Genomic DNA, 23,847 nt, shown 5'->3' on the forward strand with positions numbered 1-23,847 from the left:
CAAACGAGCTGGGCGGCCCGTCCGCGCTCCTCCCACTCCCTCCCCCACGCCAAGGAACGCCCCCTCTGCGTTACTTCTGCGCCCCGCGAAGGCTCAAAAAAAAAAAAAACCCTGAGGGGTGAAGGAGCACTCAACCCCCACGTTCTCACGGCAGGAACCGAAGCGCGGAACACGGAGCGCTGAAGGAGACCGTCCTGCCCATACAGGACCCTCCTGTATGCAAGGGTCCCCGCACAGCTCTGACAGCACCCGGCCGCGAGCCGTTAACCCACACAAGCCCCCGGCTCCATCGCCGCCGCCAGCCGGACCGGACGGACTCCCGAGCAGGAGCGGCGGGCCGTCGGGGGGCGGCGCCCGCAGCCGCGCGGAGGAGACCGCAGACCGCGAGAGGGTGCCTCAGGGCCGGGGTGCGGAAGAACGCACGAACCGGCAGCCCGGCCGCCGCGGCGCCGCTGGGACTACAAATCCCGGGGGGCGCCGCGCCGCGGGGGCGGAAGGGGCGGGGCGAGGTGGGCGGGGCCGGGGCGGCCGTCGGGCCAGGCTCGGGCTGCGGGCGCGGCGCGCGGGAGACCATGTCCGGAGGCAGCAGCTGCAGCCAGACCCCGAGCCGGGCCATCCCCGCCACTCGCCGGGTGGTCCTCGGCGACGGCGTGCAGCTGCCGCCCGGGGACTACAGCACCACCCCCGGCGGCACGCTCTTCAGCACCACCCCGGGAGGTAGGCGCGGGCTCCGAGAGCGGGCGGTGCGGGGGGCTGACTGAGCGGAGCGGGAGGGGTCGGGAGCCGCCAGTTGGACGGGGCGACCGAGCTAAGGGGCGCGGTGACTGCAATAAGGCGCATCAGGGAGGCAGCGAGGGTCGCGGAGGTGGCCACCAGGAGCGAGCAGATGGTCGCTGCCCATTGCCTACCCTCTGGGTGCGTCCCCCCGAGCCCGGACTGCAAACTGCTCCATGAGTTTCCTCCTCCTGGGAGAGACAACCGAGTACCCCTACGGAAACATCCGCACGCTTGCAGAACGACCACATGCCAGGGTGTGCTGCCCCTTGTGGGTTTGGGGGCGTTCTGAGGCAGAAGAGCGTGGGGTCAGAGTGGCCTGAGAGCAAGGGGAGGCCTGGCCTGGGGCTTTTAGGGGATGGGGACGGGCGTTCTCTGTCGGGGTAAACGACTCTTGAAGAATCCTTTTTCCTTCCCGGGGCACCCCCAGTTTTCCACTGGGCCAGCACCCTCTGACGGGGGATTTGGGCTGACGGCGCCCGTCTGCTCCAGCTGCGCCTCACCTGCACCTGAGCCAGGTTGCCGGCGTACGCGTGTGCTATCTCCGCAGAGGGACCCGGAGCCGCGGGCAGGGCTGTGCAGAAAAACACGTTCTTCGGTCCGGGGGGGAGGGGGAACCGTGTGACCTCCCTAAGAGTGTATGAGGAAGAGGAAGCTGAGCTGGCACGGGTGGGGGCCAGCCTTGGGCTGCCCTCGGGAGCCAGGCATTCCCTCCCAGCCCGGGAGCTCCGGCGCACAGGCGCTGATGAAACCTGCCCGCCCGTTTGCATGATGAAATCCTCGTGGCTCACCACTTCCCTGTGATCCTCGTCCCTCTGCCCTCACCCGCTGTGTCCTTCTCCCCTCCACCCTCCTCCACCGCTCCGGCCCAGACTGCACCAAAACGCCGCCGCAGAGTGGCGCTCCGTTGAGAGACACGGGTGCAAGTGGTCGCAGGCGGGGCGGCAGCCTCGTCCCTTGCCAGCGTCTGGGAGCCACATGCTTATTTTCTCAGGCAGCAGTCCCACCACCAGCAAACACTGACAGATCCGAGGTCTCCCGCCGGTTGATCCAAAACATACAAGGTTAGAACTGTCAGGGATTATGGATGTACTTGTTTCACAGAGGCTCCAAACTTGAAAACACATGTCCCTTATCCAACGTCACATGGTTTCTCAGGTTGAACAGGAAATAGTATCCAAGCATAAAGGGGTAAATGCTCTCTCTTTTATTAAAAATGATCAAAGGAAAAAAAAAAAAAAAAAAAAAAAAAAAAAAAAAAAAAAAAAAAAAAAATGATCAAAGGGAAAGTTCTCAGTGAGCCTTTGCTCCACTCTTGACTCAAATTCTCCATCCCTGCGAAACGTCTTTTGTGACCCCTTTGGTGGGCGTTCTCTGTGTCATGTTGTGCCTACCAGGATCTGTCCTGGATGATTTTGGATTTCTGTTAAGTGAGGGTGTGAATCTCCACTTGATCTGTCCAGAGTGGGCACTGAGGCAGGCCTGAAGGCTCAGGTGCTCTTTTTTGCACTCTTCGTTGCTGCATGGGGACAGGTCAGTTGGAAGCCATGGCCAGTGTTACTGTTTACAGGGAACTCTGATCCACTTCTCATGCTGGACTGGGAAATGGAGGGTTGTTTTGTTTTGTTTGTTTTTGTTTTGGTAAACAACAACAAATCTCCCTTGGAAGGTCTTTAGTTGGAAAGGGTCTCCTGGGTCAGAGCATAACTTTGTTTCTGAGGCCAACTGGAAGGGAGCTAGCAGTGCCAGGAGCCTAAAGGCAGCTTTCTTCTCTGGGGTGTTCAGCAGGACAGGCACAGCTCACAGTCCATAACTTGGAAAAACACACCTTGCTTCTTGCTAATGTCAGTAAGTCTGGTCTGCCTCAGTGAGCCAAGGCTTGCAGTCTTCCTCCAAAGCCCAACTTTACTCTACCCTCAAAGAAGCTTAACCTAAGGTCATTTCTGGCACCCTTTTGTTCTGGTCTAGATGTTATTTTCTCATTCCTCAATGGACATATGAATTACCTGGGGACCTCATTTAAATACAGCCTTTGGTTCTGTAGGTTCTGGGTTTGGGCCTGAGATTCTACATTTCTAACCAGCTCCCAGTGATTGATCTAAGTACCACACTGAATACTCAGGACTATGACTTCCCTCACCTTTTCAGACCTCTGGGGTCTGGCAAAAAGTGATGCTTCTAACCAGGTAAACTCTTGAGGTTGGGTTGGCATCAGCCTTCAGACCAGGGTCCAGAAAGAGTCTGTGCAGGTGCCAATAGTAGCTTATTTGCAAGTGCCAGGAGCTATCAGAGTGTCCACAGGTCACTTTTGCTGAGAATGGCACTGTGGTGTTCATCCCCAGAGGAACAGAAACAGCAGTTGATTTGATTCGTAAGACGCCAGTTTACTTCTCTTGGTCATTAATCTTTCACAAGCTAATCCACTGATCTGGTTAGAAGTCTGGAGAACTTTAGATAAATTTGTTAAAAGGAGTGTTGTATATGAATATTTGAGCCTGTGGAGTCTTAAAAATGATCAATGACACAATAGACCAGCAGAATCGTTGTTTTTGTTTTTGTTTTGTTTTATTGGAGTTCAATTTGCCAACATATAGCATAACACCCAGTGCTCATCCCACCAAGTCCAGCAGAATCTTTCAATGGGTCAGAAACCTTCCACTCCCATCAACCTCCATATCCCCCATTCCATGTTGGATGTTTGACCCCAAAGCCTCCAGGGTTGCTTGGCTGGTAATTATACCTAAACCCTGTACCTGGATAAGGTTAATCAGAGGTACAGGTGTTCATGGCACCCTGGTTTAGACAAACAAAGTCTGTGCCCAGGAAGCTTACCTTGGAGCAGCTCCCAAGTCTTTGGCTATAGAACAGATAGTGCTGGGAAGAGGAGGAGGCAGACTGGGCACTGAAGCTAGAGCACAGCCAGTGTCCTGAGGCCTCAGTCATCCAGGGGAAGATTATGTCTCCTGATTGCCCAGGGTCTATAGTAACTCTAATAAGACTAGGGTCTCATTATTAAGGATCCTATTAAGGACTAGGGTCTCATTAAAAGAACTTGGACATTAAGGCAATGAGGGAAATATAATGGGCCCTCTTCTCACACTGATCTAAGCTTTCTTTTAAAGCTTTTTTTTTTTTTTTTTACTTAAATTCAATTAGAAAATAAATAAATAAATAAATAAATTCAATTAGCCAACATAATCTTTAAAGCATTTGGAACATTTCACATTGTGTCCTTCACTAAAGACTTTGACCAGGGGACCCTGGTATAGAGCACCCCTAAGTCCCTCTGATGCCCATCAGCCTGCCTGGTTCTAAGGCTTTCACTGCATCCAGAACCAGAAAACAGTCCTACCCTAGGGGCTTGGCTTGCTGCTTAGGAAGAAGCAGACACACCTGAAATAGAATTAGAAGTATCAGAGTTGTAGCCATAGAATCAAACAATTAGGTAGACACCCCCCACCCTCCATAACCAGTAGAACTTGTATGATTCTCACTTGATCCAAGTTGTCAGCCACTAGGCCTTCTGTGCTAACAATGCACACGTAGCCATGAGATTGTAATTGCCTTCCAAGACTTCCATTTTGTTCTTCTTGTTGTCTTCCAACATCTTCAGAGGCTGCTGGCAGGGCCTGATTTGAAAGAGGAGTTTGATTTTTTAACCTACATAATTTTTTCTGAAAGAACAAAAAGGTCCTTCATTACCAAATTTGGTAAAAGGACAGGCAGGGTGGCATACCGTGTCTTTCTGTTGGTATAAAGCAGTGAGGCATTTTCTTGTATGGGTCTTTATTTGATATCCGTACAGAGGAGGAGTGAGAATGGGACAGCAGTATGGAAAAGAGATTGCTTCCCAGGGGGAAAGTTTTTAACAAAGAATGTTCATTTGTACACGGAGATTTTTCATGTTCAAACAAACAAAAAACCTGTCCCTTTTGGGACTCAGAGCCCCGCGCATGTTCTTCCTCCGTTATGATTCATGATAAATGAGTCACGTGTATTTGTTTACATGTTTGTTCCCTGCGGTAGGAGGGAAGTTCTTTCCCAGCAATGTTACTCATCTTCCTATCCTGGCCTTTGAGTGCTGAGTCGGGTGTTCAGGAGGTGAAGCCTTGAAAAGAATCCTAGAATGACAGTATTCTCAGGGTAACCTAGCTCCTTTGCCACCAGGCCTGGGTCTGAGCTGGCTTAATGATAACATTCAAATTTTTCTTTTCTGCCCTTTGAGTTGCAGGGTATATATAATCTTTATCTTGGAATGTCCCAGGGACAGAACTCCTTTCCTTGAACTTTCTCGTTTATCCCAGTATCACAGATAACAGTATTACTAATCCTCCTTTTCCCAGTTATTAAGCAGAAAGTAGAATGAAGTGGCCTTTATGCTGAACATGTCATTGGTGGGGCCAGGGTCTCAGACACTGGGATTGATGCTCCTTGTTTATTTGTTTGCCTCCTGCATCACTGACTAGGCAGGGATAAGTCACATCTGCTCATGGCATTTGGATGATCAAGGATACAAGCAGCACAAGATGTCTTGTAAGCCAGTGTCCTTGCCCCCAAAAGTTTACTGAGAGAGCTCAGATACTCAGCCCAGAGTTTCACAAAACTTAGTAACTTCAGCAACAACAATTTATTATTTCTCTCCATTCTTTGGGCTGGCTGGGCATTCTTTGATGGTCTTCCTGAGGTCACTCACCTGGTTGCATACAGTTGGCAGCTAGATTGTCTTGGGCTTGAAAGTCCAATCTGGACTTTCCCACATTGCAGGGGCATTTCTGGGGACACCTAGAAGGCTGGGCGTTCTCTGTCGCCTTGGTCCCAGGCCATTCAGCAGTCTAACCTGAGTCATTGACATGACAGTTTTCATGTCTTAAGACCCAGGCTCAGAAGTCACATAACATCACACACACAGTATTTTATCAGTCAGAGCAAGCCACAGGGCTATCTCAGATTCCAAGAGAGGGGAAATGACTGCCTTGGAATGAGAGAAGCCTCCTGTAGGGAAAGAAGGGGAGGAGTTATAGGGCTACTTTCAGCTATTTTCAGGCAGTCTTCCACCAGGACTGAGCCTCAAAGGATGGTCTTTTGAGGGAACTTAACCACCCATCCTACTCTGTGGCCAAGTACACAAGCCAAGGCTGGGTATAGAAGCAGACCAGAATCACAAGCCTGTGAATTAACTCTTAGGTTAAGAACTGGGACACCTTCCTGAAAACACGGAGTCACAGATCCTGCACCCTGTGTTCAAGGCCCTACGTTCAGTTCCACAAAGCAAACTGTACAGGTGGCCATGATGCCACACCCGCAAGCAATACCTTCCACTTTGTGTCATGCTTCCCCTTGCTGACTGCTATCTTGCCTGCCTCCTCTTCACTCCTCAAACAGCCAGGCTTTGGGAGCACCTTTCAGGGGAGCCCGCCCTTGCCTGCCCTTCCTAGTACCCCCATTTGAACACCCTTGATTTTCTGGAATGCCGACAGTAGGATAGAGTCAAGTTCTGAGCCCAGCAGCCTTCTGAAAATGTGTAGGAGTGAGAATGCCAGGAGGTGCAGGTAGGTCCAGAACTCCCTTTGGTTTTCTGGTGACATGAACCACATTCAGGCTAACCAGGTCTGTTGCCTTAAAGAGAGTGCATGTGTATAAATTGATTTCTCTCTCCTGCTTTTTGGAGTAAAAGGGGAGAGCTGGCCTATATTAATTTGCGAGGGCTGCCTTAACAAAATACCACAGACTGGGTGGCTTAAACAACAGAAGTTTATTTTCTCACAGTTCTGGAGGCTAGAAATCCAAGATCAAAGTACTGACAGGGTTGGTTTCTCTCAAGTCCCTTCCCCTTGGCTTGCAGATGGCTGTCCTCTTGCTGTCTCTTTATGTGGCATCTCCCTTTCTCTCTCCTTTTTCTCTCTGTGTCTCTCATGAATAAATCAATAAAATATTTTTAAAAAATAAAGATTTTATATTTTTATTTATGTGAGACTGCACACACAGACTCCCCAGTGATAACGGAGCTGTTGCCGGAGGGGAGGGGTCTATCCCATAACTCCCAGATCATGACCTGAGTGGAGCCTAAACCAAGAATTGTATGCCTAACTGAGCTACCCAGCCACACACCCCGCCCTGCCGCCCCACTTAGGACACCAGTATACTGCATCAGCGCCCCACCCTAACAGCTTCTTTTTAACTTACTGGCCTCTTTATTTTTTTTATTTTTTTTAATTTTTTATTTATTCATGATAGTCACACAGAGAGAGAGAGAGAGAGAGAGAGAGAGAGAGGCAGAGACACAGGCAGAGGGAGAAGCAGGCTCCACGCACCGGGAACCCGGCGTGGGACTAGATCCCGGGTCTCCAGGATCGCGCCCTGGGCCAAAGGCAGGCGGTAAACCGCTGCGCCACCCAGGGTTCCCCTTACTGACCTCTTTAAAGACCTTATCTCCAAATACAGTTTCATTGAGGTAGGAGGTTGGAACTTCAGCAAATGAATTTGGATGTGGTGTGGAGGCAGTTCACACAGAAAACAAGGCCCCTTCCTCTTCCAGCCACAGCTTTTGTTGCTATATAACGAGAGGCATTTCAGATGGGTGCTCCCCGTTGGTGATGAATTTCAGGGGTAACCTTACCCTCTTCTGCACAGGGTCATTTTGAAGTATTTGGAGGGAAGTGAGGGAAGAAGGAACTTGGCCAACTCTTAGAATAATTATTTCAGCTATTTTGTTCGGCATGTTTCGGCAAAAGCCTTGTCCCTGCTTCTTAATTTTCAAATAAAATGGACTATTGCCTCCCATGTCAGGGCCTCAAAGGTGAGAGGGCCCTTTGTCACTCATTGATTGCCTTCATTTGGTATTTGAGGAGCTTCCTAACATTGCCAGCTCCTGAGAAACATTCAGATATTGGTTCTCATTGCAGAGCTGACAGGGCTAATAGTGAAGAAGAGTCTCGGACCGACCACGTCTGGTTCTCTACCCAATATTTCCTCCCTGACAAGGTGGCTCAGCTTGCTAAACAGACTGCCCAGCAAGACAAGCTACCCTGACACATGCAGTTCCTGCTGTGTGGTGGATGGGGTGGGAGACCCCTGGTAAACTCTGTGTTTGCCTCCAGGTTGGCACAGGGCTGCTGGCGAGAGCTGAATGTAAAATTATCCGGAGTATTTAGTTCACAGGCTGCTGGCTTGCATCTGAGCATAGGCATTTGAGCCTCCCGCCGAGCATGTTGTGAAACACTCTCCCTTTCCCTGGAATGGGAACAGCAGTTCTAGGAATTCTGTCCTTGGACTCTTGCTAGGCCTCACGTCCCCCACTCAGGGGAAGAATGTTTCCACCAGGGGAGGTGCAGGGGAAAGCAAGGGACAGGCTGAGCTCAATTTACAGAAGCTGTGGCCAGCCCCATGCTGAACCTGAGTGTGGGTACTGTGGGAAGGTGGAGAAGAAATCAAGGCAGGCCTCTCCCAGGGAACATCCTGTTCTGGCCAGATACTCAGAAGAATAGGGGAAAGTCACAAGACCCCTGGAATGTTCCCAGTTGCCCATGCTGGCTGAGGCATGGCAGCCTGGGTCTGCTTTGCTAGTTTTAAACAGAGGCTGATGTTTAGGATTGGAGGCAATACAGGCTAGGTCTGCCCCCATGGGGAGAGCCTTTCTGAGCCTCAGTTTCCTGTCTGTGAGTGGAGGACACTGTCTCCTTTGTGGGGAGTTGGGAGATGGGGGTACTGAGATCTGGCATATCAGGCCATGAGCACAGTGTTTGGCCCACAGACAGACAGTGCTTTCATCTTCACAGTACGCCTGTGAGGTGTGGAATTTTTTTAAAGATTTTTATTTATTTATTCACGAGAGACACAGAGAGAGAAGCAAAGACATAGGTAGGGGGAGAAGCAGGTTCCTTTCAGGGAGCCCGATGTAGGACTCGATTCCTGGACCGGGATCATGCCCTGAGCCAAAGGCAGATGCTCAACCACTGAGGCACCCAGGTGTCCCAGGTATGGATTTTGTTAGTCCCCGCCTCTTATTGCTGAGGAATTAAGAGTTGAGGGGCTGGCACAGCAAACTCAGATTCGAGCTCAGCACTTATCCCTCCAAGCACTGTGTTGTTTGCACCACACTGAACACTTGCCAACAGCCAAAATAAGTGGTAGTGTATCAGAGCTGGAACAGACCCCAAAGATTATCTATAAAGCCTGGCACATGGTTGGTGCTTTAAAAATAGCTTGAATGAGCCTAGTACACCACCCTTGTTTACAAGTGAGGAAAACAGACCCAAGGGGACTGTCTGCATTCTTTTTATTTTAATATTTTATTTATTTATTTGAGAGAGAGAGAGAGCATGAGGTAGGGAAGAAGCAGAGGGACAAGGACAAGCAGACTCCCTCCAAGCAGGGAGCCCAACACGGGCCTCGATCCCAACACTCCCAGATCACAACCTGGGTTGGAGGCAGACACTTAACAGACTGAGCCATCCAGGTGCCCCGGAATGTCTGCATTCTTTGTACATTCAAGTAAACTGTCATCATCACAAGCATGCCTTAAGAAAAATTACCATTCTTGTATTTGGGGCACATGTAAAGTTTTTATAATCCTGAATGAACACTGGTTGCCAAACATGCCAAAGCTCATGTTAATTCTTAAAGCATGTTTCTGTGGGCCAAAAAAAGGATAGAGGGTCCCCTTACCCTCCCGCATCCTCCACACCCTGGTCTCTTTTCAGAGCAGCTTACCTCCTCTCTGATTTGTTCCAACTCTGACTGGATAATTGGTCCCTAAAATATGTCACCTGAAGCCATGCCAGTCATAATAGCTAGGATTTGTTCACATAGGTCTTACCTTGTGTCAGCTACTGTTCTAATCCACACCATTATTTTATGAAGTTGGGAGTTAAAGTCTAACATGGACAGGTCCTAGCACACAGCTGCCAAGAGAAATGCTGGCAGGGCAGGCTCAAGGCTCCACTTATCCTGGCCAGCCAGCAGAGAGCCCCCTAGGCTTTCTAGGGAGAGTGTATGGGAAGGGTCCACTAGGTCGACCCTAGTCCTAGCCAAGGCCATTTTAACTTGGCTTCCTAGAAAAGGAGATTCTCACCTCTATCCTTATTTGTTTGCTTAATACCCTATGTATTAGAGTTTTGTATTAAAAACAAAATATGGGGATGCCTGGGTGGCTAAGTGATTGAGCGTCTGCCTTTGACTCAGGGCTTGATCCCGGGTCCTGGGATTGAGTCCACATCAGGCTCCCTGCGAAGAACCTGCTTCTCCCTCTGCTTATGTCTCTGCCTCTCTGTCTCTGTGTCTCTCGTGAATAAATAAATAAAATCTTTAAAAAAATAATAACTGGACAGCATCAAATTGTAGATCTGATCAATAATTTAACCTATCCCTTAATATAAAAAAATAAGTTTTACATATATGTATATGTGTACAATTATAGTATTCTGTCCTCTTGTATTCCTTGATTTTTTCCATAATAAAAGTATGTCAAACTTACATGTAAGTTTTTTTTTTTTGTAAGTTGTTTTTATGTGTAAATAGTTACATCTCAAAATGATTAAAGGCTCCTAATAAAGCAGTAATCCCTTGCCTCTCCACCCCCCTCACTCTTTAGAAGCAACTAACATTTTCTCTTTTTGGGGATTTACCACCATATTTCTAGCTTTTTCTGGACTTTATCTATTGATAGATGAGGACTTATTATCATTTGTATACCCTCATCTTCTCTTCCTATTCCCCAGTATAATTATATCACAGTTTTTATTACTATGCCTCTTGATCAGCCAGGTAGTTAATTATTATACACCATTTTTTAAAATTTTTATTTATTTATGATAGTCACAGAGAGAGAGAGAGAGAGAGAGAGAGAGAGAGAGAGAGGCAGAGACACAGGCAGAGGGAGAAGCAGGCTCCATGCACCGGGAGCCCGATGTGGGATTCGATCCCGGGTCTCCAGGATCGCGCCCTGGGCCAAAGGCAGGCGCCAAACCACTGCGCCACCCAGGGATCCCTATTATACACCATTTTACAAAAATAGTTAACAATTGCTTCATTTTCAAAATGTGGTTAGTTTTGATGTGCCTGGGTTCAACCACTCATCAGTTGGTTGAACATCTGATTCTTGGTTTCTGCTCAGGTCATAATCTTATGGGGTCCTGAGACTGAGCCAGCCTCCGGCTCTGTGCTCAGCGAGGAGTCTGAAGATTCTCTCCCTCTGCCCCTCCCCTGACTCAAGTGGGCATGCTCTTTCTCTCAAATAAATGAATACATCTTTTTTTTTTTTTTTTTTTTTTTTAGATTTTACTTATTTGAGAAAGAGAGAAAGAGAACAGGCAGGGGAAAGGAGCTAAGGAAAAGGGAGAAGCAGACTCCCCACCAAGCAGGGAGCCCCCATGTGAGGCTCGATCAGAGGGCCCTGAGATCATGACATGAGCTGAAGGCTTACCAACTGAGGCACCCCAAATCTTTAAAATGCCATTAGTTTTGGTGCACCTGGCAAGCTCAGTCCCTAGACCATGGGATTCTTGATCTTGGTTGTGATTTCCAGCTCCACATTGAGTATAGAGATTATTTTTTTTAAGATTTTATTTATTCATAGAGACACAGAGAGAGAGAGAGAGGCAGAGACACAGGCAAAGGGAGAAGCAGGCTCCATGCAGAGAGCCTGACATGGGACTCAATCCAGGGTCTCCAGGATCACGCCCTGGGCTGCAAGGCAGCGCTAAACCTCTGCGCCACCAGGGCTGCCCTAGAGATTACTTTAAAAAATAATGTGCTTAGTTTTCATTCAAGTATCCCACACCCTCTGGCACTTGTAAAATGCTAAACAAAATACAGTTTGACATGCAAAGTCCAACTTTTGGATTTATCAGCCCATTTTTATCCTTTTATGGGGAACTGACAGGATTTGGAGGCTCTGGACCTGCCATGTAGCTGCTGATAGGAGATCTCTGATGCCCTTCCACTTGGTAGAATTTTGGTAGAATATTCCTGTAGCTTTCTGAAAATGTCTCTATTTTACTTTTACTTGATTGTTTTTTTTTTTAATTTTATTTATTTATTCATGAGAGACACAGAGGCAGAGACACAGGCAGAGGGAGAAGCAGGCTCCTCTCAGGAGGCCCAATTCAGGACTCTATCGAAGGACCCAGGGATCATGATCTGAGCCAAAGGCAGACACTGAACAACTAGCCACCCAGGCATCCCAACTGATTGGTTTTTGGCTGGGTATAAAACTAAACTAAAATGAATTCTCCCTTGGGATTGTGAAGGCATTGGCTCACCATCTCCAGGCTTCCAGCATTGCCATTGAAAACATTCATGCCATTCTTATTCTCAATCCTTGTTTGCACTTGTTGGATTTTTCCCCTTCTGGAAGATTTTAGGGATCTTTTTATCCAAACTATTGTGAAATTTCACAATGAAAGTTGGTATTTTTAATTCATTATACAGGATACCCAAGAGGCATTTCAAGACTAATCTCTTTCAATTCAGGAAATTTTTCTCTTTTTTTTTGTTGTTATCTCTCTTTCTTGACTTCCTGTTATCTGATACTAGATTTCCAGTTTGTTCTCTTTTTGCCTGTTATTTTTTTCTCTTCCTGTCTTTAAAGTCTTCAAAAAGTTGAAAAGTTTAAAAAACAGTGAAGTCCCTTTACTCTTTCCCTCTGTGGGTGTGTTTGGGTCTCTCCTTAGATGCTATAAGCTTTTTTCAGAAATGTGTGGAGACATTGAGCTGGTTATATTTAAGAGTGAGGCACTTCCAGAGCTAACTGGAAGACCTTTCTGAGGTTAGAGGCTGGTGGGTGGCTAGCTGATACTTTTCATCTGGAACCCCCTTTCCAAAATCAGCTTCAGTTGATCCTTATCTTTGCTCTTTATCCTGAAGAAGGGCATGTAAAGGGATTTGAGGTCTCCATTGAGGAGGTCAACTTAAACTTAATTTCCCTGTCTCCTCCCCTTTTGGGGTAAGGGGCAGAGTGGATCTCTTCCTGGTGTTAGTCCCATTCCCATTTTCCATGATGCCTCTAATTCCTGAACCTTCCTGAGGTTTCTGGAACCTCACTTCCTATTGTAACGTCCAACCCCACCTCCCTGCATTTAGATGCCACCCTCATCCTCTCTGTTAGAACAACTCCTCCATTCACTCTCTGTCTTCATATATTGTGATTTGGGGTACCAACCTGAGCCTCACTTGCTTCCAACATGAGTATGTGCTTCTATTTCTTGTTTTATTTCTTGGTGTCTGCTTGATTTTTGAGAGAAGAAGCAGGGAAAAAACATGTCTTGGCTCTGGTATCTTGAAGCCACATAGATCCTCAAAAGCTCTTCATGCTCTTGCTTGTAGAGGCCTACTGGAGTTGGGTCATTTTCCCTAATATATATAGAGAAAGTAGGCCCTGTAGAGTATTATGTGGAGACAGCCAGGTGTAATACCCACATAGCCCAGAGGCCCACATCTGACCAGCACCCTCCAGCTGCTACTGTTTAGCGCCTTGCTGGGACCTTAGTATAGCCCCCCAACCCACCCGGTTTCCATTTCCTGTCCCTGTATGCAGGCCAAGTCCCCAGCTCCAGAAAACTGCATTTCAGCCAAGGGTGCCTATTTTTGACAATATGAGACTGTATGTTTTGTTGTTTGTCTCATCTGTGGAAGACGGAGGGAATTTCCAGAAGATCACTGTTGGCTGAAGCTGTGTGGTGGTGGATCCCATAAAGGGATGGAAGAAGAAAGGATTAAAAAGCTAACGCTTCTTCCATAGGAAACATTTCCACTACCTTGGTCTCCATCTCATACTCCCTCACTGATGCCAGATGAGTCAGTGGTCCCCTCCGAGGCTTGGTGCCTTGTCAGCTGACTTTCTGAATGCTACCATCCCCTGCCTCTGTAGCCTCCTCCCCAACTAAAATACTCTGACGGTGGGTGTCTTGGGTGTCACCTCTGCTGTTATCTAGTTTCTGGGTTTTATTCATTTAAATGAGGATTCTTATTTTTTTTTTAATTTTTATTTATTTATGATAGTCACACAGAGAGAGAGAGAGAGGCAGAGACACAGGCAGAGGGAGAAGCAGGCTCCACGCACCAGGAGCCCGATGTGGGATTCAATCCCGGGTCTCCAGGATCACGCCCTGGGCCAAAGGCAGGCGCCAAACCGCTGCGCCACCCAGGGATCCCAGGATTCTTATTTTTAAACAACTGCCATAGGTGTAGGACAAAGGCACAGAGGCTCTTTCTTTTTCTTTTTTAAGGATAATTAATGATTTAAAAATTGCCTGGTGCCACTTCCTAATATATACCCCCAAAGAACTGAAAGTATTGTCTCGGAGAGACATTTGCACACCCGTGTTCACAGCAGTATTATTCACAATAGCCAAAATGTGGAAGGAACCTACGTGTCTGTGGATAAACAAAATGTGGTATATCTATACAATGGAATATTATTCAGCCTTAAAAAGGAAGGAAATTCTGACACATAGTCAATAGTATAGATGAACCTCAAGGACATTAGCCTAAGTGAAATAAGCTAGTCACAGAAAGACAAATACTGTATGATTCCACTCCTGTGAGGTACGTAGAGCAGTCCAGTTCATAGAGACAGAAAATAGAATAGTGGTTTCCAAGAGTTAGGGGGAAGGGAAATGGGAGTTGCTATTTCATAGGTATAGAGTTTCAGTTTTGCAAGATGAAAGTGTTTTGGAGATTGGTTGCACAACACCATGACTGTACTTAACACTACTGAACTGTACACTTAGGAATGCTTGCGGTGGTAAATTTTATGTTACTTGTATTTGACCACAATGTCAATAAAATCTGTGGAGGGTAATAATCTCTAAAGAGCTTCTCCAGGAGCTGCTGACTCCCTGGTTCTGTTTTTTTTTTTTTTTTTTTTTTTAAGATTTTATTTATTTATTTATGAGAGACCCAGAGAGAAAGGCAGAGACATAGGCAGGATCCATGCAGGGAGCCTGATGCGGGACTCAATCCCAAGTCTCCAGGATCACGCCCTGGGCCGAAGGCAGGCGCTAAACTGCTGAGCCACCCAGGGATCTCCAGTTTTGTTTTGTTTTTTGTTTTTTTAGAAAAGAAGAGAAGTGGAGGAGGTGCAGAGGGAGAGGGAGAGAGAATTTTAAGCAAACTCCACACCCAGGTCAGACCCCGATATGGGGCTTGATCTCACAACCCTGAGATCATGACCTGAACCGAAATCAAGAATCAGATGCTCAGGGATCCCTGGGTGGCGCAGCGGTTTGGCGCCTGCCTTTGGCCCAGGGCGCGGTCCTGGATATCTGGGATCGAATCCCACGTCAGGCTCCCGGTGCATGGAGCCTGCTTCTCCCTCTGCCTGTGTCTCTGCCTCTCTCTCTCTCTCTCTCACTGTGTGCCTATCATAAATAAATAAAAGTTAAAAAAAAAAAAAAAGAAAACAAACAAACAAACAAAAAAAGAATCAGATGCTCAGGGGTACCTGTGTGGCTCAATCAGTTGAGCATCTGACTCTTGGTTCCAGCTCAGGTCATGATCTTGGGTAGTGGAATCAAGTCCCAAGTCAGGCTCTGCGCTCAGCTGGGAATCTGCTTGAGATTCTTTCCCTCTGCCCTTCCCCTTGGCTCATGCATGCACGTGTTTTCTCTCTTTCTCTCTCTCTCTCTCCCCCCTCCTCAAATAAATACATAAAATCTTAAAAAAAAAAAAAAAAAAAACCCAAAGGGTCAGACACTTAACCAGCTGAACCACCCAGGCACTCCCCTCTACCCTGATTCTTTTTGAGATCCTTGAATCTCCAAGTCTTAGGTTCCACTCTGATGTGGTCAGTTCCCCATTCTGTGGTGAACAAAGCAACAAAATAGCAAGGCTGGAGGGAGGCAAGGACAGGGGAGAATCTTGCCAAGCCTTGAGGATTAAGAAACAAAGAAGAGTGGTCTGTCTCTGAAGCCAGGGCATTTACCCTCAAGAAGGCACTGCTCCATTTAAGTCTTCATTTAGAGCCCCTTGGGCTCATAGGCACTCCTCTCAGCCCTTCATGTTACAGATGAGGAAACTGAGGCCCAGATGGAGGAGGAGTGGAGGGTGGTGGGCAGTAGGGTCACACGGCTGGTTGGTAGCAGAGCCTACAGCACAGCCTGGGTTCTGTGTTCTTTGCTTTTCACCCTCCCCCTAAGAAATGTGAGTGTGAACCGTAGTTCACATGGTGTTGGTGGACAAGGCTTGGGCATTACTGCCTCTCAGGCAGGGAGATCAAGACTGGGTAACTGCCCAGGCAGGGCTGCAGTCAGATGGGGACATGCAAGTAGGCCAAGTGCACCTTCTGGTATCTCTTAACCATTTCTGTGCTTCTCAGCATTCCAGCCCTCAGCAGAATGACCTCCACCCCATGCACTCCTGCTCAGATCTCTGGGGTGCAAACAGGTTCCTCTCCTGGGTGCTGCTCACAGAGCCCCTGCTCAACATCGTGACATGGATCCCCACTTTCGGAATGTCACTCATCTTAGCCCTCAAGTAGGGAAAATTCTTCAGGTCTATTGATAAGGAAGGGCACTCCTGAAGTCTTTGATCCTTGCTTCTAAACTCCAGCACTCGCATTCCATCTGCAGTTTATATTGTACCTTGCCTTCTATTTGTATGTATATTTTAGTATTTGTCTTTGTATCCTTTACCTTTTTAACTTAGTTTTTGTTATTTTATCTTATGTGCATTATTTATAACATATATACTGTTATAATATCAATTATATTGTATATGAAAAGGAAACTTGATATCACAACTATATATGGAAAACCAGATTCACTTGCCATAAATAGAAGGTAACTATAAAAAGAAATATAATGACACCAAGGCAGTTTTAAATTCTAGCTGGATTCCATTGCCTGCTGAAGGATTTGAGCCTGAGGCCTGCCCTTTGTTGAAAAGGCTGAATCAGGAGTGTGAGGGAGGTGTTTAAGGTATGTTACTAATTACTACCTTCCTTGTGTTTAGAGGTAATTCTGAGTAAACAAGGAACCAACATGAATCACCTCTCCCTAGTCATTGTTCTTTGATGAAACCAATTGAGTCTTGGACTTTAGAAAATGTTCCTTTTTAAGATATCACTCAGGCAACCACCCTCACAGGCTAGGTCCTGGGTGTGGTTTAAGGATAGTGAGTAACTCCATGAGACTTGGTCCTCACCCTAGGGTGATGCTCAGGAAAGGAGAATGAAGAGGGAGTGGATAGAACATAGATCATGGGCAAGCCCTGAAGTGCGGTAACACATCAGAGCAGCTGTCACAAGGGAGACGGGCTTAGCAGGAGAGCCTTTAGTGGGAATGTAGAGCCCATGCATCACTTCTGTCCACGAAGCTCAGGCAGGAGTTCTCATTTTTACTGATTTGGGGGAATCACTTAATTTTCTGTTTGCTTGGGACACCTGGGTGGCTCAGTAGTTGAGCATCTGCCTTTGGCTCAGGTCATGATCCCAGGGTCCTGGGATCGAGTCCCACATCGAGGAGCCTGCTTCTCCCCCTGCCCATATCTCTGCCTCTGTGTGTGTGTGTGTTTACCATGAATAAATAAATAAAACCTTTTTTTTTTAAAAATTGTTCTTTTTACTCATCTGTAAAATGGAGTTACATATTCTGGATATCCCATGAAGGTCCTATAAGGACTGAATTGAAAAATAAATAAAAATGTACCCTCTCAGGGTGCCCAGGTGGTTTAGTTGGTTAAGTGTTTGCCCTCAGTTCAAGTCATGGGGTCCTGGGATCGAACCTCGCATGGGGCTCCCTGCTCAGAGGGGAGCCTGCTTCTCCCTCTCGCACATCCCCTCCTCTCCGCTCATGCTTTCTCCCTCTTTCAAATAAATAAATAAAATCTTTGGGCAGCCTGGGTGGCTCAGCGGCTTAGCGCTGCCTTCGGCCCAGGGAGTGACCCTGGAGACCCAGGATCGAGTCCCATGTCGGGCTTCCTGCATGGAGCCTGCTTCTCCCTCTGCCTGTATCTCTGCCTCTGTGTGTGTGTGTGTGTGTGTGTGTGTGTGTGTGTGATTGATAAATAAATAAATAAATAAATAAATAAATAAATAAATAAATAAATAAAATCTTAAAAAAAAACATGTATCTTCTCTAGTATTGGATATGATTGTCCTGAGTAATAACACTGAACACTAATTAGTGAGTTGGACAACTTTAAGGGGAGAGTCCAGGATGCACTGATCTGAGAGGAGAAGGTGCAGTGTGGCGGGCTGCCAGGCTTCTTTTTCCATCAGAGTGTGCACATGATGAGATTGGTGGTTCGGAGGCAACAGAGCAGGACTGCAACCAGACCCCTGAATCTGCCTCACTCCTCCTTTTTTTTTTTTTTTTTTTTGGCATTTATTTTCAGTAAACTCTACCCCTGTGGTGGGGTTCAAATCCACAACCCCCAAATCACTGGCAGACAACTTGAGTCCCATGCTCTGTCAGCTGAACCAGCAGGCACCCCAGCCTCACTCCTCCTTGATCCAGCTTTTGCAGATAAACCTGCTGCCTCTAATAATCATGCCTCAAAGAAGTGGAAAACAAGCAGGCAGGAGGTTTGAGATGGCTTTTTCAACATCCCTGCCCCCCTCTAGGTACCAGGATCATCTATGACCGGAAGTTCTTGATGGAGTGTCGGAACTCACCTGTGACCAAAACACCCCCGCGGGACCTGCCCACCATTCCCGGGGTTACCAGCCCTGCCAGTGAGGAGCCCCCGACAGAGCCCAGCCAGAACCACCTGCGCAACAGCCCGGAAGATAAGCCGGCCGGTGGTGAGTGACAGGGCTTGGTCAGGCCCTTCCTTAGGGAGGGAACATAGGCAGCTGATAGATCCCTTTCAAAGAGGAAATTTCAGGGAAGGGAATGATGGCCACTGCCCTACCCTCTGTGGAACAACTTAGAGACCAGATGTGGATTGGGGGGTAGAACTTTCAGTGGTACCAACTTTCCACATGAAAAGAGTCTGAGAACTCCAAGAGAGGGGATTTGGCCCCATCAGGTAATTTAATTGGTGGGGAGTTTGTTTGAAATGGAGGGGAGGGCTCCACACAGCCACTTTCATAAGCATGACTCTTGGTATAATTGTCCCTGAAGCATTTTCCCATGTCTGCCATGCTTGGGACATATCCCAAGCATGGGATATGTGCATGGGCAGGAGATGACTTCTCAAAGATATGATATATGTACCCTCTAGGAAATTACAGGTCTATAGGATCAGAAAGACATCCAGGATGCCTCCTGTATTGGTCTGCTAGTAGATTCTTGAAGATGAGTACTCAATTGTTATTTTTGCAGGTTTGACATGGGGCGGCTAGGTCCTTCTTGGTATCTCACCCTGCCTTCCCCCTAAATAAACAGAGCAACCACCCGGGGAAAGGTGTGTGTGATGCATTCTTGTGGCATCATGACTAGCTCACCAGAGCATCTCAGCGTCCTACTGTGGGAGAGTGAAGTGTGAGCACTGGCAGACAACTTGAGTCAGATTGGAACCCGCTAACCCTTCACCCGGAAGGCGGTGGACCAAGGCCAGACAGGACGCAGCTGAGACCTCAGGCTGGGCTGGCCCTGCTGACAGGCGCAGAGTCCATCTATCCAGGGCCTGCAGGATGTGATTCATACTTACCCTGGGAACTCCATGACAGGCAGCGCTTGCCTGGCCTTTTATACTTGGAGAACAGTGGGAAGGAGGGAGAGAGGTGTGCTTGAGCACACACAGAAAAGGATGGATGGATTCATGTGGTCAGTTACCCCCTTTTGCCTCAAACCAAAGACTGGAAGTTGAGGATGAAGGTAGTCATACCTGACAATGTGGAATCGTCACTACTTGACAGCTATGCCAAACCCTTCACAGTTTCTGGAGCTGCACTCAGCCATAGCAAATGCAGGGCTGGCTCAGAGGTGCCCCAGGCTGACAACCCTTAACCCACAATAATGGCCTAAGATTTCCACTGTGATGGTGAGGGATGGACCTAATTTTTCATTTTGCGTTAACAGGACATTAGCCAAAGTTCCTAGCCTGGGACCATATATTTGTGTAAATAAAACCAGAAGAAGTGGCCAGTTTCCCTGTGGGGGCCAGGGCATCTTGGTATATAGAATCTCAAAGCAGCCTTACCCCAGAAGATCATGAACAAGGCAGCTCCATTTAAGAAAACAACCTCCTGCAGCTTGAGTTACTTGGATATTTTTGTGTAAAGAGTTAGGATGAGGGTAATGAGTAGCTGAATTACCAAAATAACTCCTTTATTGCAGAGTCAGGCTATTCTGTGGGCAGTTGGACATGGGCCTAGTAGGTTGTCTTACCATCTTCTAAACTACGGTTGGGACACACACTCAGAAAAGTTTCATGTTTAAGGAATGTTCTTCTGTGAGGCTGTATTTATATCAAAGCTAAGTAACCATTCACTCTTTTTAAAAATAATAAAAATTGTACAAAATTCAGGATTGTCATTTCTCCTGTGGGGAAACTCACTTTCTGCTCTTCCTTTAAGATTGGGGAAAAGAACACAGCTGGACAGGGAAACTTCAGGCCTGTTTCCAGGAATTCCTAGTGGAGTCCTACTCTCCCTCCATTCTCTTTGGCCCCTACTCTTGTAGGAACAACAAAATGAAAAATAATGCCTCTCCCTGGCCTCTAAAAGGTGAGCCCTACTTTACCGATTGTTTACCTGGCCATCTATCCCTTCTCTCCCCAGGTGAAGAGTCACAGTTTGAGATGGACATTTAAAGGACCAGCCATTGAATAATGCCTCTGGGCCCCCTGACCCTTCTCGGGAGAAGAGTCGTACCAGCCAGGCCTTTTGCAAGTCATAATCCTGTGCAGGCATTGAGTATAGGGTCGGCCATCCTGGCCCTCTGCTCCCTCACTCAGGGCACCTGCTCCCCCTTCCTCTTCATGAACGGATACCAGCGGATACCTCCATGTGCCTCCATTCATGCAGGTGCTTCCACCTTAAAGGGAGTGACTATGATGAGCACACCCTGCAGCCCAGGGCCAGGATTGGACTCGGAGGAGCTCTTCTGAATGATTATCTGGCTCTTCTAGCCCCATCCTCTGGGGGCACACCCACCCCTTCCTTAGGTTGGTGTGCATGGGAAAACTCTCCTCCCCCTTCTTCCCCAAGAGAGGAAATAAAAGCCACCTTCGCACTAGGGCCAAGAGTTGGCCCCTGTCTGAGCTCTTTTCAACTCCATATGGGTAGCTAACACCAGCTATTATTTGTATGTGGGGTGCTTCTAAGCACTTTCCCATACATTATCTCATTTGATTCTCACATAAACTTATAAGGTAAGTAGACTAAGTGTTATCCTCATTGTACAGCTCAGAAGACTGGCTCAGAGAAGTTAAAACACAACCAGTAAATGACACATGGGACTGGCTTTGATCTGTGTGTTGCTCTCCATCTCTTGTTCAGCAGTGGGTGCAATTTCTTTTCTGGGCTTTGTCCGCCAAGCCTGTTAATTGACCCCATCACCTTCGTTCTGTGACCCAGTCCCTGCAAGAGTCAAAGGGAAGAACCCAAGACTTGGATGATACGGAGCGTCTTTGATCCACACACCCCTCATATTGGTCCATGATCCCTTTGTATGAGCTGTCATGGGAGACACCAACAGGAAACAAGTACTCTGCCTTGAGGATTTCATTGAAACGTAAGATTTGCCATAAGGAAAGGTAGTCTAAGAGAGATTGTATAGGATTGGTTACCAGAGAATGGTCAATGCAAGTAGAGGCTTCATGGAGCTGATGCTCCAGCTGGGGTCCTGAGAAGGAGTGGGCTGGGCAGCGGCAGGGGCCCAATATTGCCAAGGTCAAGAGGCCTTGAGGAACCAGGGCATACAAGGACAAGACATCAATAACCAGAGCCAGCAATTTGTGTGGGTGGGGACAATTTTTATAAATGAGTATAAAAGGGTCAGATTTCTAAATCCTTGAATGTCAGGCAGAGAGATTGTTGAGAAACAGCAGGTGTTTCTCATTATAGGATATGCTGGGGGTGGATGGCATTTGGCCAAGTGGCAATGGCTGACCTGGACCTTACAGTTCTGGACTCATAGCACTTGTCAATCTGCCATTTGGGGAGCTGCTAGCAGGCCTTGGGTGGTAAAGTCCTCTGCCTGGCCTTTTCTACAGCTGTATTGGAGTCCCCCTCACAGGGGCTATGAAGGCAGCTGGAATCCATGTGCCTGCTAAGGGCACGTGGAAGGGCCCATCCATAGTGGCGTGTTTCCAGGGAGCACAAGTGGAGGAGTGGCCTGAACCGCCAGTGATTTTCCAACCTCCATCCTACTGTTGGCACAGCTGTGGGCATCCCTCCGACTCCCAGGAAGCCAGACGAGGTCATCTGTCTACTAGCACCCCATCATGAGACATTTACCATGGAAACGACCCAAGGAAGAGCCCAAGGACACTGAGGGATTCCTTGGTCTGAAAACCAGTACTTCAGGAAGGGGCAGGGTTCATTAATAGACCAGCAAGTGGTCTTTTTCAGCTAAACCCAACCTCCTTCTGATTTAATAAGACTTTGCTAAGCCTCTAATCCATACCCAGCAGAGTGCTAGACCTTGAGGCAATGCAGGAGAATTTCAAGACCACCACTCAAGGACAAAGTTGGAGGAGGCATGATGAAGAGCAAATAAGAGGAGTGAGAGTGGGACAGGTGCAGCTGAAGACTGTGAAGGATTGGTGGGCTGCGGCGAATCTGCATGTGCAGAGATCTGGTGTCTGGAATGGATACAGTGTGCATAGGAGTATCATGTGAGGCTCCAATGTGTTGGGTAGCACACGGTAAATTTAGATAGCATAAGATTACATTATTGGGGGGAAAAGGCCATTGGTTGAATGCTTTTTGTATACCTGGAGCTTTACTACAATCTTATTCGTGGTCCCAGTAACATAAGGTAGATTTTTTTTTAAAGATTTTATTTATTTATTCATGAGAGACAGGGAGAGAGAGGCAGAGACACAGGCAGAAGGAGAAGCAGGCTCCATGCAGGAAGCCCAATGTGGGGCTCAATCCTGGACTTCGGGGATCATGCCCTGAGCCAAAGGCAGACATCCAACCGCTGAGCCACTCAGGCGTCCCTAGATTTTTTTTTTAAGGTAGATGTTTTTATTCCCATTTTACTTACGTCTGTGGTGGCTGTGTGTCAGAATTAGGATTCCAGCTTCTATCTGTCCAGCTCCAAAACCCATGCATGTCCTTTATACCACACTAGTTGGAACTGAGGTCCGGGCTCTATAGATTCTGAGCCATAGGCAACTAGGATGTCGGTTGGAGGTATTAGAATAAGGCAGTGACAGGCTAGTGTTGAGGTGAATCAGGTGAAGATAACTAGAGCCAGATAGATGTTCAGTGATTGCTTAGAATTAGAGGGATTGGGGGTGAAAACCAAGGAGTGAAATTAGATTGGTAGCCTTTCTCATTTACGCAAGGGCTATTTATCGAGTGCCTACTGTGTGCCTGTGTGCAGGCACTCTCAGGCACTGGAAACAGAGCAGTGAGCATGACAAACCTTGCTTTCCAGGAACTGGCGTTCTTGGAGAGGTAACATACACTTAAGGATTGAGACTGCATGTGATTCTTGTCATGCATATTCATTGCTGAAATCATAATCCTGGCCGCCTTGAGATAAGTCTCAGAATTTTTTTAAAGTTTTTTTATTTATTTATTCATGATAGAGAGACAGAGGGAGAAGCAGGCTCCATGCAGGGAGCCCAATGCAGGACTCGATCCTGAGACTCCAGGATCATGCCCTGGGCCGAAGGCAGGCGCTAAACCGCTGAGCCACCCAGGGATCCCCAAGTCTCAGAATTTTTTTTAAAAAGTTTTATTTTTTCATGAGAGAGACACACAGAGGCAGAGACATAGGCAAAGGGAAAAGCAGGCTCCCTGCGGGGAGCCTGATGTGGGACTTGATCCCAGGGCCCCAGGATCAGGACCTGAGCCAAAGTCAGATGCTCAACCACTGAGTCACTCAGGTAACCCCTAAGGTTCAGAATTTAGCATAGCCACCCCTCCCTGCCATCCTAAGCAGAGGACACACTCCCCTTGCTGTGGGACGATGAATCTTGCAAAGAAGAGCCAGCTTCCCAGTGCCAGGCAGT

General features: G+C 47.6%; 1 protein-coding gene across 1 annotated transcript; it reads left to right on the forward strand.

Annotated features, from left to right (window-relative positions):
• Positions 1-492: 492 nt before the first annotated feature.
• Positions 493-20,903, forward strand: EIF4EBP1 (eukaryotic translation initiation factor 4E binding protein 1). The gene is made up of 3 exons (XM_072776452.1): positions 493-717; positions 18,335-18,514; positions 20,438-20,903. The coding sequence occupies exons 1-3, from the start codon at positions 573-575 to the stop codon at positions 20,467-20,469; spliced, it is 357 nt and encodes a 118-aa protein (XP_072632553.1). The 5' UTR covers positions 493-572; the 3' UTR covers positions 20,470-20,903.
• The last annotated feature ends 2,944 nt before the right edge of the window (positions 20,904-23,847 follow it).

The sequence above is a fragment of the Canis lupus genome, chromosome 15, assembly GCF_048164855.1.
Source record: "Canis lupus baileyi chromosome 15, mCanLup2.hap1, whole genome shotgun sequence".
Taxonomy (NCBI): domain Eukaryota; kingdom Metazoa; phylum Chordata; class Mammalia; order Carnivora; family Canidae; genus Canis; species Canis lupus.

Coding starts and splice junctions, on each gene's coding strand:
- EIF4EBP1 (XM_072776452.1), top strand. CDS start 573: ATGTCCGGAGGCAGCAGCTGCAGCCAGACCCCGAGCCGGGCCATCCCC. Junction 718..18,334: donor CTTCAGCACCACCCCGGGAG/GTAGGCGCGGGC, acceptor GCCCCCCTCTAG/GTACCAGGATCATCTATGAC. Junction 18,515..20,437: donor GGAAGATAAGCCGGCCGGTG/GTGAGTGACAGG, acceptor TTCTCTCCCCAG/GTGAAGAGTCACAGTTTGAG.